The following is a 15,105-nucleotide window of genomic DNA, read 5'->3' on the forward strand; positions in this document are numbered from 1 at the left end:
TTTTTTAAAACCTTTCGCCACTAGCCTTGCCTTAAAGGTATTTACCTTACCATCCATGTTAGTCTTTTCTTGAAGACCCACTTGCTCCCTATGGGTTTATCCCTTTAGATGCATCAACCAAGGTCCATACTTGTTTAGTGTATATGGATTTCGTTTTAGATCTCATGGCTTAAGTCATTTCTAATATTCTAGGTCAATCATGGCTTCTTGGTAGGTTGTGGGCTCATCTTGATCCATGAGTAACATGTCACCTTCCTGAGTTAGGATAAGAAACTTCCTACAAGGTTCTTTTACTACTTGAACAAGAGGATCATCCAAAACTCCTTGTGGTTCCGATTCTCATTCTATCAAAGATGTTGCAATGGTTTGTGGATGTTGGGCTTCTCCAAGTTCTATATTTCTTCCATTGGTTCCTTTAGAGATAAACTTTCTTTATAGGAATAGACCAGTTCACCCAACAAACACTTGTCATCAGAAGGAATATATAAATAGTATCATTTAGTTTCGTGATGACACTCCACAAATATACATTTATTAGATTTAAGACCAAATTTATCGAAAATCAAATGTTTCACATAAACCTCACATCCCTAAATATTCATAAAAGATACATTTATTTTTCGACCGATCTATATCCCATATGGTGTTTTTTTCCTACCGCTTTAGATAGAACACAATTAAAGGTAAAAGCTACACTAAGAAGGACATATCCCCACAAAGAGTCGTGTAAATCTGACTGACTCATCATGGACTTAGCTTCTTTCTGAAATATCATTCCATTGAGGAGTTCTAGGAATAGTGAGTTGGGATATAATCCCACACTCCTTTAGATAGTCATCAAAATGTTGGCTTAAGTACTCACCATTACAATCTAATCGTAGGGCTTTAATACTCTTGACAAGTTGGTTTTATAGTTCATCCTTAAACTTTTTGAACTTTTCAAAAAAATTTGATTTGTGTCTTACTTGATACACAAAACCATATCGACTAAAGTTTTCAGTGAATATGATGAAGTAAGGAAAACCGCCTCTAGTAGGTTTATTTAGTTGGCCACCCACACCACTATGTACTAATCCCAAAAGATCACTAGCCCTTTCACTATGACTAGTAAACGAGACTTTAATAATCTTTCCAAGCAAGAATCACACACTTCAAATGATTCATAATTAAATGGATCCAAGTATCATTCTTTATAGAGTTTGGATATGTGTTTCTCGCTTATATGGTCTAAACGACAATGCCAAAGGCATGTAGGGTTCAAATCATTTGATTTAACCCTTTATGCAGTTATGTTATAAATGAACATATCTAAATCTAAGACATAAAATCCATTACACATAGGGCACTTGCATAAAATACATCATTTAAATAAATCGAACAACTTTTATTATTAATAATAATATTAAAACATTCCTTGTTCAAACAAGAAATAGAAATGATGTTTATCCAAGTGGTTGGAACAAAATAACCATTATTAAGTTCTAAAATAAGTCTCAAAGATAAAGTCAAAAGATAAGTTCTTGTAGCTAATGCACCTTTGCTCCATTTGCAACTCGTGTAGGCTGACTTCACCTTTAGTCAATGTCCTACTCCTTCTTAATTATTGCTCATTAGTGCAAATGTGAGAGCGACATTTAGTATCCAATATCCAAGATGCAGAAGTAGACAAATTAAATTCAATAACATAAATACTGCAGGTGAAAGTCTCACTTTCTCTTTTCTTTAACTCTTCTAGGTATTTTGGACAATTCCTCTTCTTGTAATCTTGACTACTAGTTTTAGGCTAAGTATATGTTGCCTCAACATGGGCATAAGAACTTTTTCCTTACCCTTATTAGTTTATACCATCATTATGGCCGTACCATTTGCCTCTTAGTCCATTTCAATCATTTTGAATTCAACTTAGTTAAGTTAAACCCAATAGTTGGCAATCAGATCTTATTCTGTCACGCATCACCAATATAGAATAGTGTACCCAACTTTAGCATAACTCACACTATATGATATTGGCTTTGACAAGTGCCACAAATTGGAAGACATTAAACTTAATATTTAATTTGATGCATTTTTATTATGCAATCTCACCAATTTTTGCATTTTATACAATATATCTTAGCATGCATGTATATATACTCTCACATTTTAAAGCATATGAGACACATATACATAAAACATGCTAACACACATCCTACTTATCTAATTAATTATTTTTACTAATAATAACTCTTTATTATTATTAACTAATTTTAAACACCGTATTTTTAATAAATTTAAAACCAAAATTGCCACTGTTGCGTTATGAATTTGAACAAGAGTAAAAACACATATTCGGTTTCTAACATATTATAACAATATTGAGAGCACATATTTCATAAATATATTAAGGCAACAATTCTTTATCGAATATCATATATATCAAGAGTGCTCCTAGTCGATAACATTTATTTTATATGAATCATATTCCATAAAATATTTAGGCAGGTTATCAAATAGGTAAACAAACACCTACAAAAATAAGGCATAAATAACCATGACTCTAATACCATTGTCGAGAAATAAAGAGATATATTTTAAAATCATTCTCAATAGATAAAATTACCCATTGTCATTTATCACACATGCATCATATTTCATATGAGTTTTATGTGTTTACTCAGTCCACGTGAACAGTTGCCTAGAAATGCGTCGGTGCTAGCTGACAGCTACAATAAGAATGATTCTAGGATTAGGTTAAGATAAAACACTGCAATCTCAATTTATTTATTTAATTAAATCATTTATCAATTAGAGAAGAAAACTTAATAGAGAATATTGGTGCAAGGTTATTTTTTATTTGATGATAAACAAATACTTCAAAGGCAAATGAAAATCAACAAATGAATGAAAATAGTGTTTCACAATTGTAGCAACTACTGGTGACTAACTGCAAAATAAATAAGAAACTAACTTATCCATTAACAACATTTGATTTATTTAAATTAAATTACAGAAAACTAACAAACTACTTTGTCATCCTCCACGGATAATATTTTGATTATTATAGGATTATTTTTAACATCCATTTTCTTTATAATATAAATAAATGCATCTTTCTTTTTTAATCTAAAAAGAAACAAAAGTTGAGTACCATTAAAACAGAAATGCATTAGAATAAAAATAGATGCCACAAAAAAGTATTAAAAAAATGTGGACTATGCTGGACTTTTGATCATAGTAGAAAACATTGTTCAAACGTTATTGACTTATCAACTCAACCGTATTAATTTTGATGTATTTTTTTTTATTTAATATAATTTATTTGATTTTATTTTATTAATATAATTTAATGATTTCTTATTTATTAATTTAACATTTATTCATTTGTGATCTCCTAATGAAGGAACATAAGATTTGTGATCGCATCTTTACCTTGTAACCTTTAAATTTAAAAAAGTTATATACAAAAACAGAACATTTTTGTGTATAAATTTAAATTATGATATATTAAAAAAAAATTGAAAAAGGAATATAGTTGAAAAATATCCACCTAGTACCATGCTATTCTAAAAAATCCACCTAAAGTAACAAACGCTGTCCAACAACAAGATGACAAAAAAACAGAACACCATTGGTATATAATTGTTTAAAATGCCTCATCAACTTATTTTTAAAAGCCAAAAAAAATTCATTAAAAAAATACCTATGGCATAAGATATTGCCAATATAGAAAGATAAATAAGCATGTGTATGTAATAATAACAAAGAGTCCCAAACATCAACTACCATGTGTATGTATAATGATAAACAGTCACCAATATGTTGACATATAACAACAAACCCCCCCACCCCCAATAATTGTCCCATTTGGTTTGTAGTCTCATTTTCGATTACCCCAATCACGGACTTATCTGCAATCAACTTAATTTTTGTCCCAACCACAAGGCAAAACTTGCAAAAGAAATTATCCTTCAAGATGCTCAACTCAAATAATACAAGTATGTAGGGAAGAATGAGTGATCCACAGAGGGAAGAACTATTAAGTCTCTGTGTTAAAGGAAGAGCCACACAATAACATACTACAACCAAATCAAATCTTAACAATATCAAAATTTATAACATATGAAAATTCAAAACCTAATATCAAAGGTTGATGAGAACGCAAGAATGTTGGAGACATTTGGGGGAGAAGAGACATTTAAAAAATTAAAAAATCCCCGTTATGATTCAATTAAAAAATATAATGTGTAGTTGTCTTTTAACTTGTTGAACCGGTTAGCAGGTCAAGAAATGAAAAAATTGAATTACATGACTCTTCACGGTTCACACATGTGAGTGTGTCTACAATAGTGTCTTATAGAGAGAGTGGAACCTTGCAAATAAAGTTATTGACATCTAACCCTCCTGCAAATATTAATTTTTGCATTTATGTAATAGTTGGCCAAGACTTGACTCTTGAGCTTCTTCTCCCCAATGTTCTATTCAGTTACTGATTTTTTAATCAAAAGGCAAAAAATTCACGTTTTGAAAATTATAAATATTACTTAAGTGTAGTATATTAGTTTTAGTATTAAATATAGGCTTTAAATTATTACACACTTATTTTATCAAACACTTTTTTTACACAATTTAAGATATTATTTACTATTGTCGGCTCCTAAAATATCTTTAGCATTAAATAAGTTTTAGTGTCTATAAAATTTTGAAATTTCATTTTTAATATGTGTAAAAAAATTATAATTTTTAATCTTTACAAAATTATTATACAAATATTTTTAGTTCTCAATAGAACATCAACATATATTTTTTTGAATGATTTTTTGTAAATATATTTATAACATGTTTAAAAGATTCATCTACAAAAAATAAACTCCAAACTCGATTTCTAAATATATATTTTAATATTTTTTTGTTGAATATATAATGTTTAAAAATTTATTTAATTTATCTCAAATTAAAAAAATTTAAATTTGTGTGAATGAACTTTTAATAATGTTTAAACATATTTAGAAAACATCATTTAAAATTTAAAAAATATTTGATTCCACAAAAGACTACAACTAATAGAAGACTAACAAAATATAATTTTTATAATGAAAATAAAAATATAATTTTAAAATTTTAAAAAATTAAAAACTTATTTAACATAACATGTTTGTGAATGATTATGTGATGTGATTGAATGATAGGAATCACAATGCTTTTTTCTTTGGCAATAAATCACAGTGATGGATGGTCATAGAAGTTGGAATTGGAATTTCTTACATGTATTATTAAGAAAGATTACACCAATTCCACTCATTAAATATATATATATTAATTGTTAAGAAAGATTAATCTGACAAACATGTATTATTTTTTAAAGATGAATTAATATAAGATTTATCATTTTCAACAAGTGACATATTTACTTGTTTGTTGAGAAATGAAGTTTAATCTTAAGGAGTACCGATGAGTGCAAGAAAAGGCTTCAACTTCTCCTTGCTCTTAGTGATAGCCAAGAATAGAAGTCTATACAACACAATCATACCAAACATGATAGCAAGATCAACCCACTTAGAATGACCCATTTCAACATGCCATATATCAGTCAATGCTTTTCTACCACTCATGGTTTTATTAGTCTCCATGGAAACTCTTAAGCCTTCAAATTCATTCTTGAATGATCCTTGAAATGCATACTTAAGGAATGATACATGGTATAAAGGGTATTTCCATAATGGTTTAGGAAGTTCATTTGGAAGTCTATAGAATCCACCTGTTAAAATCATGAGTCCTTCAATTCCACCAGTAATGAACATTCCTATTACATAATTTGGAGAGATGCTTCCAACAACCAACATAAGGCTCTCAACCCACATCACAATGGAAAATAGCAAACAAGTGAAGTATATAAAGTGTTCTACTCCTTTGTGAAGGCTACAAAGGTAGTAAGCTATTCCTCCAGGAATTAGAGAGATCATTAGTATGTAAGGAACAGAAGATAACATATTGCCAATCAGAAAAGCAGTAATACCATAGTGTCCATTCAATCTCTCTCGTTCAAATACCTGACATATTAAACAAAACATTTTCATTTTAAAATACTGTTTATTGGCCCTTTGCTTTATATAATAATGACAAAAAATTTACCTTTATTTCCTCCAAAAGAGGAGAGAATCCACCAACAAGGGTCATGAAAGTCAGAACTGAAATAAGAAATGTGAGCAGAGAACCTCTCCCCTGAATGCATGAAGATACTAATAGTTAATATACTATTACCAATACCAACCAACTTTGTTTAATAAAACTAATATTTATGGTTAATTACCTGAATAGAATTTGATCCTTTACTGGAGCCAATGTCATAGAAGATAGAACCAATGCTTATTGCAATTAAAATAAAGACAACTAAACGTAGCCAGTAATTGCCTATGTCCCTAAACAATTGCAAGGAAGATCTTCTTATAAGAACATGGCATTGTGTGATAAATGCAGCATGGATCCTCTTCTTCCCTATTGCACCAGAGTCCTAATAAACTCATGCAAATGTTAGTCTTTCATGTATATCATAAGACATAGATTCACAGGTCTTTGCTTTTGGTAAATTCTTTTTTCGAGTAAAGTACAATTTCTTGAAATTGTAAGAGCCGGACAATTTAGTCTTTTAAATTCGAAATTTTCGGTCAATTTAGTTATTTTTTCAAATTTAGCACCACAATCTTAAAGATTTTGTGCTTGTCTTGATGCAGCAAAAGACTATTCAAGTCAATATGTGTATCTTTCATTGATTTTAATGAATAATTACTAAATAGATATTTTTATAGAATGACTAAATTGATTGACATATTTTAATTTAAAGGACTAGATTGTTATTTTGTAAATTTGAAAGACTAAGTTGCTCTGACACTTGTAATTTTAAAACTAAAATGCTTATTAACTCTTCTATTTAGTGATGTTATATTCTTAGTGGGAGGGAGAAGAATGTAACATGAAACTTACACTTCCACTTATTTTTGCGACTTCTTTTTTAACTTGGTTTCTAATTTGAGATGAACGATAAGAGTTTACAAGGATATCAATTGCTTCTTCTGTGGTAACTCCCTTACCTAAGCCTTCTTCAGTATCCTTTAAACAATAAAATGAATCATATATAAGTTTCAAGTTTTCCACTGCATTTTCTTAATTAGAAAGACAATCTTCCAAATAAACACTAGCCAAACTCAGTTTGCTTACCAATTCAAAATCTTTGTTTATGATCCTTAAGTAGTGATCAGAAGGATTGTGGAGTGTTGGACAAGGAAAACCATTTGCAGCAAAAAACTGCACTGAATCAAGTGTCACTATATATGCTGTCAAGTAGAAAGCGTAGACTACCATAAAACACATACATAAGCATATTATAAAATTTAAATTTTTAAGATACAATAGTTATAGTGTAACACATAAAATTGGTATAAAATTAGTATGATCAACACAAACTATTAAATCAGATATAATCAATATAAATATATTTTAACATTAATATGAGCTTATTAATAAGGATTATATTCCCTAACCTGATTTGCATCATAGGAAGGACCAAAATACACAGTTTCACCAGAAGACAGAAGACAAAGATCATGAAAAAGTTCAAAAACTTCACTGCTAGGCTGGTGAATGGATACAACAACAGTCCTTTTAATGCCATCACTTAAATTCAAAGAGGCAATCCTACTCATAACATAATAAGAAGCTGCACTATCAAGTCCACTAGTCGGTTCATCGAGAAAGAGAAGTCGCGGGCGTGTTAGAATCTCGATGCAAATGCTAAGTCTCCTCTTTTGTCCACCACTTAGGCCTTTAGAACCCCATCCTCCAACCCTTGTGTTAACAGCATCTGTTAGACCCATTTCTCTGAGTATAACATCAGCTTGTTCTTTCTTCTCTGTTATGGACATAGAATCTGGAAATTGAAGCTGAGCTGAGTAGTATAAAGTTTCTCCGGCCGTTAATGTCGACAGCATAGCATCATCTTGTGTTACATAACCCTGATTTTACATGGAGAGGTTAATTAATGAATCTTCTTTCATAAAACAATTATTCTTGTTTATAACTTTTTTTTTCTCTTACAGATATGCCATAAGCCAGTGCTTGTTTGTGACCATTGATTAGAATATTTCCTGTGTGCTTTATGTTTGAGCTTAGTCTTCCTGCAACATATTGATTATATCAAGTGAAAGTCATTTATTTATAGAACCAGACACATATCATATATATAAGAAAATAAAATAAATTTACCTCTCAAATGTACAAAGTAGATATGTGAGATTGCTTATTTAACAAGTAATTACCAAAGGGAATTTATAAAGGTATAGAAAACTTCAAACACTTGTTTCAAATGCTTTAACTTCTCCTCATAACCAATAGCTTTTAAATTTAGTACATCAAGAATTAAAAAATGGTTTTTACAACCAAATTTGGCCGCGATTCTACATAATATCAAGAATCGTGACTCGAACAAAACTAGTAAGTTATTAATCACCTGCTAAAGCATCAAGAAGTGTGGATTTTCCAGAGCCAGAAGGGCCCATTATAGCCAAAAGCCTTCCAGGTTGAGCATAACCTGTAAGATCCTGAAGAATTGGTTTCCTTTTGTTTCCATCTGGAACAGTGACTTTCAGATTCTCCCATGTCACTGTTAAGCTTCCCTCAACTTTTTCACTCATTTCTGTTAAAACCATAGGTTGAACACGTGGATAAAGGGTAGACATTGTGGACAGAAAAAGAAGGTATGAATAATGGAGTAATATTGTTTTGGTGAAGCTGTCAAAGTTACAATGTTACATTACATGTCATGTTTTCTTCTGCTACTGTTACTGATAATTAATTATCTTCAATATAGTGGCATGATAAGAATGAATGGCGATTTAAACAACGACCAGCTTTTAAAGAGAAATTGAGTTGTTGTTTTGTCTTTAACCTTAAGTTCCTAGGCAGAACAAGAGTGTAGAGAGGTTGAGTTCTGAATGGTACAAAATACATTCATTGGTCACACAAACAGCATAAGATTTATATATGTATTTGGCATTTACCAGATACTCTAATAAACTAGTATTCAGGATAGACAGAAAAGGGACAACTGTTGCCGCATTCGTTTATGCTCTTGTAGTCTCTCTCACACCCTTATATACACATTTCTCATTAAAAATTTAAATCAAAATTCAACAAAAATTTATATGCTAGTTTAATGGTTAACTGTATTCCGTAAATAATTTATAGCCAACTTTTATTGTAATTAATCATGATTTTTAAGTATATATGTGAATGTAAATTGTGACTAATGAGGATTATTTATAATTAAACGTATTAAAATCATGTATATTTGAATACAATTTGAATGATTAACTCGTGAGCCACACATTCTCTAAAAATATCATGTTCTCAATAAAACATTAGGTTTATTCTTCTTCATCTATTATAGAGGTGATTTATGACCATTTTTTAATTCGGAATCTCTTAGTCGATTTCTTCCTTCATTATATCTAAAAAATGGATTCTACACATATTTAGTTTTTCTTTCGTTTTTTTCTTCTTCGATTTCGTTGTCGTGTGGCACTTTTTGGTGTTCCCATTCGTCTTGGTGCAATATTTATTTGGTTTAAATCGACAAAGTAACTTTGTTCCCATTACAAACTTCAATTAATGATTTTGGCGTCATCAACATTACATATCCGGATGTATAGATATTTCGAATATTTGAATTTTATCATATTTGTAAGCATGATATCAATTTTTGCTAAATTGTTGTTTTATATTATTAATTTGAATATTTAGAGTTTGTTTACATATTCGTTATTTTTGTTTTAGCAATTTTGAATTTCTATTGTATCGATATATTTTACTAATTTGAATGAATAAATGTCGTTTTTTATTAGTCAATTTTTTTTGAATGATTAATCACATTTAAAAGTGTGATTAATTATTTCAATAAGTTATAACATTTTATTAACCATCTATTTAACATAAATAACTATGTATTTGATGGATGTAAACTATTCAAATTATTGTTAAATTCTGATATCAAATTTGTGTGTGACTACTCTACATAGGTTAATCTTTTACTGAACGAGATAACCTTTAAAAACATGTTAGTATTACAAATGACAACAAATGTAAGCGTTACAAATAAAAACAATTCGGTAAAAAATGCCTTTCATTAACGAATATTTTTTTAGGCTATATCAAATGAAATGTAGGGCTTTCAACATGTTCATCATTTATTAAATTTTGCATAGACTCTTTTTCTTATAATTAATAATCGAACTTAATAAATGAAAATTATAATACTCACACACACTACCACTAATCACTTATGATAGATGTTGATGGTTGTATAAACTTTAATATTATTTTAAATTTTTAATTTAAGTTAAACTCTAAATCTATTTGTAGAATGAAAGATTTTTTCTATTTAAAAAACTTTTTGTAGAATGAGAGATTTCTTCTATTTAAAATACTTTTTTATATATCATATCACATCAAATATGAAACTATGAAGAAGATGCAATGACACAATGCTATTTTTCTTGGTATTCATTCACTTATTCGGTTATCAAACATTTGTTACTAATTGTGACAATAAATGTTTAAAGGCAGTCAAACATAAGTTAAATGGCATTCCACGACATCATTTAAGTCATATGTTTGTACTGGATTGATATTCTAAATCTTTTTTCTCTTCATATTCATCCTTCAAGTTTTAAAATGTGTGGTATGTTATTCTTTTTAATTTTTTTTTTTAATTCTGTAAAAAAAAATCCCATATGCTTATTACGATAACTGTGTCTATGATGTTGTTGTTATGACAAGTTTAAATTTACAAAAAAAATTTATTTTTTAATTAATTTTTACTAAAAATACTCTTAAGCTTCTTCAAAGCATAGATTCCTTGTGAAGATTCATTTTATTCTTCAACCACTTCTTTATCCAATTTTTTTCCTCTAATTTCCAACATTCTATTTGAGAATTTAGGAGGAAAGAGTTTTAGAAGAAAAAAATAGTAGAAGGAAAGATAAAGTGAAGGATAAACTTTCAATTTGAATATCAATTTTTTTTCTTAGTACAATATTCTCCTAACTTGTGAACTCAACAAATTATTGTTGAAATTTTTTGAGGAGTTTAAATAAATTATTTAGTTTCTATATTAATTTTTCAAACATTAATATTCTCCACAAAAGTGCTTCATCTCCCCTCTTCAAACTCACAAAATCCTCCCAAAAAACCGCAAGAGGGAAGCCGGTCGAAACCACATAACCAATAATATTGTTGTGAATGATTCTATCCAATTAATTAAAGCATCAATAACATTGAATTCAACATCAATTTATTAAATAGGGTTACTATATCACATCATCTTAAAATAACTCATTCACTTTAATATGAGTTCATTAAATAGGACTTACTGTATCACAAAACAACTCATTTATTTTTTACTGTTTAATTCTTAAGTCCCACAACTTAAACTTATATATTAATATTTTATTTATATTTAATTTATTATAACTTAAAATATTAATTTAAATATTTCAATTAATATTATATATTATTTTAATTTAAATTTAAAATAAAATTGAGATTACATTTTTATAACAATAATAAAAATTAAAGGTTTAATATATGACATAAATAATTAAAAATTATAAAAGAAATTAATAAAAAAGTGTAGCGATGATAAATTTATTATTATTAATAAATTAATAAAAAACACAACAATTATACGTTTATTATTATTAAATTATGAAAAATATTGTTCCTTCATAAGAGAAACATAATGACAGGATGACACAACTCCAACTGTAAATTCGTCAAAAACTAAATATTTTATGTAACTATACCATACCAAATATTTTACGTAACTACACCATGACATAACGAACGAATGTATTGAAAATCGTTGGAGATGCTTTTAATTGCATTTTTTGAGGCACATCACCATTATTCATTGCACATGGAAAATACTATGAATAGTGCTATAAATTGCAACTAGAAGCCAAACATTTGTAGAGGAGTGAGGTGGAAGTTTAAGAAGGTGGGACAGGAATGTTTAATTAATTAACATGGGTTAGGTTCGAAGTTGCTTTGCATTTAATCGTCGATTGACAAGTATTCCAACCGCGTTACCCAAAAACTGTAATTTTTGTGTGTCGAGAGTTTACCCAAAGAGTTGAGTTATCAACACGGGTGTCGGCTAAGCATTTTCCTTATCCAGCCGTTTTCTTATTCTTTTTTAACTCTTTTTCATTTATGGATCAGTAATTTAGACTTTTTAAAACAAATCAATTATTTAGTTCACATTTATTCTCTTTTTAATTAAATAATTTTTTTATAATTATTTAATTATTTTTGTCTTGACACTGTATTTGATTTTTCGTCTTAGTGTAGTGTTCATTTGGTTTAGATTGATAGGTTTATTTCGATAAAGTATATATTTAAATTTAATCAATGAATTTAACGTCATTAAACACTTCAATTTTGTCATATTTGTAGATTTTCTTACAATTGTAGATATTTTACTGTTTTATGTTATTAACATGAATACTATGATATTATTTGCAGATTCATTTTTAACGATTTTAAATTGTATTATTTTGGTTAAATTACATCAACGATCCCTTAACTTAATTTCAGTTAACGTTTTAGTCATTTTTTTTCTCGAGTTAGTCCTTTATTTTAATTTTAAGTAACAATTTGATATTTTATGTTTTAAAATATCAACAATGTTGCCCTTTTTTTTTATAAAAATTCAAAAAAAAATCATCAAAATTTTCATACAAACCCATAAAATTCATTATTATCTTCAATAAAATGCAAATTTAATCAAATTCATAACTTAAATATTTAAATAAACTTAAATTTTCATTCTTTATTTGATGTTATTGGAGATGAAAATATGAATTTACTTGAATATTTGAGTTATGCATTTGATGAAATTTGCATTATATTGAAGATGATTATTAATTTTATGAGTTTTATTTGAAAATTTTGATGATTTTTTTGAATTTTTGTAAAAAACATGATAACATTGTTGACATTTTAAAACATAAAATATCAAATTGTCACTTAAAATTAAAATAAATGACCAAATCGAGAAGAAGAAAAATATAAAGAATTAAAACGTTAACTGAAATTAAGTTAAAGTACCGTAATTTAACCTATTATTTTTTAACAATTAAATTTCTAATTTGAATAAATAAATATCATTTTTTTAATAAAAAACAAAAATATTAATTTGATTAAGTAACTTTTTAATGAGGATAGTTATGATTGTTACATAATAAAATCAAACATTGTAATATACTAGTTCTCTTTAAAAATGTTTTCTTCTAACTTTTAGTTTTGTTATTTCAATTTTTTTGCTTCAATTGTTGCAGTTTTCATTAAATTGAATCGGAACACTCCTATTCATCTTCTCCTCTCTTTCATTATTTCATTATTTGCATTAAATTGGATGTGAACATGTCTATACATCTTCTCCTCTTTTTTCGTGCTCTATTCACTCTTTCAGTAACAATTTTTCATCTCTTTCAACATCTTCTCCTCTCATTCTTATTTTTATTTTGAGCAAATGTTAGCAAGGGTAGGCCTGAACAACAATCGCTTTTGGTCAATTTCTAATTAAAAGAATTTAAAAAATAAATAAATTTTGTACTCTACAATTTAACTTGTACCTCCTATTTATAATTTGTATCCTTTAATTTACTAAAATACCCTTAAGTCAATAGTAAAAATTACATTTCTAAATTTTCGAATTTTTTTTCTTTTGAATTTCTCTAACCTTTATTTCTTGGGTCAATTTTTTTTTCTTTTCATTTTTCAGTTTTTTTTAGTGAGAATCAGATGAGCGAAAAATAATGTAGAACATGTTAGTATATAATTTATCAACCTTTATTTCTTGGATCTCTTTTCGATCTTTCATTCCTTAAAGACTATGAGCATCACGTTGCAGCTAGAATATGAAATAGACATGTTAGTAAATAATTTATTTTATTATATAATACATATAGTTTAATATATTTTTAAGTATAGTTTCCAACAATTAACATGTGCAAGCAAGACGTTAGCACATGCCTCAATTAGGGAATACTCAGAAAAACAAAAAGTATGCTAAATATTGAGTTGTGATGTTAAAGTTGTGTGATTTACTACTTTTAGAAACTCAATTTATTTGAAATGGTTGAATTAATGATCCATTAATGTTAGGAACTCATTAAAGTTTAATTTGATATACTGAAAATGGTCAAATGATAAAATGTCACAAATACTCATTAAGAAAGAGAAGAAAAACTAAATAAAATTTTAAAATGTTACCAATTTTTTTTTTAATTAAAATTACACTTTTTTTATTAAGGAACCAATTTTTAAAATTTAAATATGTTTTGGTTTATTATATGTATAATATACTATAGTTTAACATATGTATAATATAATATATTGTGTGTATAATATTGTTTATTATATATATAGTAAAGTAATTAATTGTATAATTTATTGTGTGTTATTTTAATTAAACATGATAGATGTTCTTTGAAAGTTGTCTCAAATGGAAAAAATAAATAAATAAATTTATTGATATCATATATGAATTATCTACTCAAATAGATAAAATGGATTACTACATCTAGGTTACGTCTTCTGTAACGATGTAGTTTGCATATGATGGACAATAATCTCATATGAACATACATGAATTTATGAACATTTCTCTAACATTTGTAAACATAGTATGAGTGAACTTATTATCTTCAATATCATAGATGACAGAAACCTAAACAAACATATGGGGATGTTGCATACTACGAAGCAAAGTTGGATGCTTTGGGACCTACTGATGTTATTTGGACATCAAATTACGATGAAGACACCATGTCGATGTTTACATAGTACATTCGTTGATGTTCCATGATGATACCATATTCTCCAGAGAGGTGTCTACGGTAGTTTGGGTATACTCAACCCCTCCTACATTGTGGGTGCTCTTTGGACGTGATGTTGATATTGAATGGAGTATGTCCAAGAACTTTGTTTGATCCCTCCGTACTAGATTACATCCAACCCCATATTTACACGAGTGTGTTGAGGGATACATCTAGTGGCACTATATGATATCTT

The 15,105-nt window shown here is 28.0% G+C and overlaps 1 protein-coding gene across 1 annotated transcript; it reads right to left on the reverse strand.

Moving 5' to 3' along the window:
• Nucleotides 1-5,217: 5,217 nt before the first annotated feature.
• Nucleotides 5,218-9,104, reverse strand: LOC101503542 (ABC transporter G family member 1-like). The gene is made up of 8 exons (XM_004504761.4): nucleotides 8,480-9,104; nucleotides 8,068-8,147; nucleotides 7,515-7,985; nucleotides 7,192-7,278; nucleotides 6,958-7,083; nucleotides 6,287-6,487; nucleotides 6,109-6,198; nucleotides 5,218-6,026 (listed from the first exon to the last, which is right to left on the reverse strand). The coding sequence occupies exons 1-8, from the start codon at nucleotides 8,706-8,708 to the stop codon at nucleotides 5,415-5,417; spliced, it is 1,896 nt and encodes a 631-aa protein (XP_004504818.1). The 5' UTR covers nucleotides 8,709-9,104; the 3' UTR covers nucleotides 5,218-5,414.
• Nucleotides 9,105-15,105: the final 6,001 nt, after the last annotated feature.

Source organism: Cicer arietinum, chromosome 6 (genome assembly GCF_000331145.2).
Source record: "Cicer arietinum cultivar CDC Frontier isolate Library 1 chromosome 6, Cicar.CDCFrontier_v2.0, whole genome shotgun sequence".
Classification (NCBI taxonomy): domain Eukaryota; kingdom Viridiplantae; phylum Streptophyta; class Magnoliopsida; order Fabales; family Fabaceae; genus Cicer; species Cicer arietinum.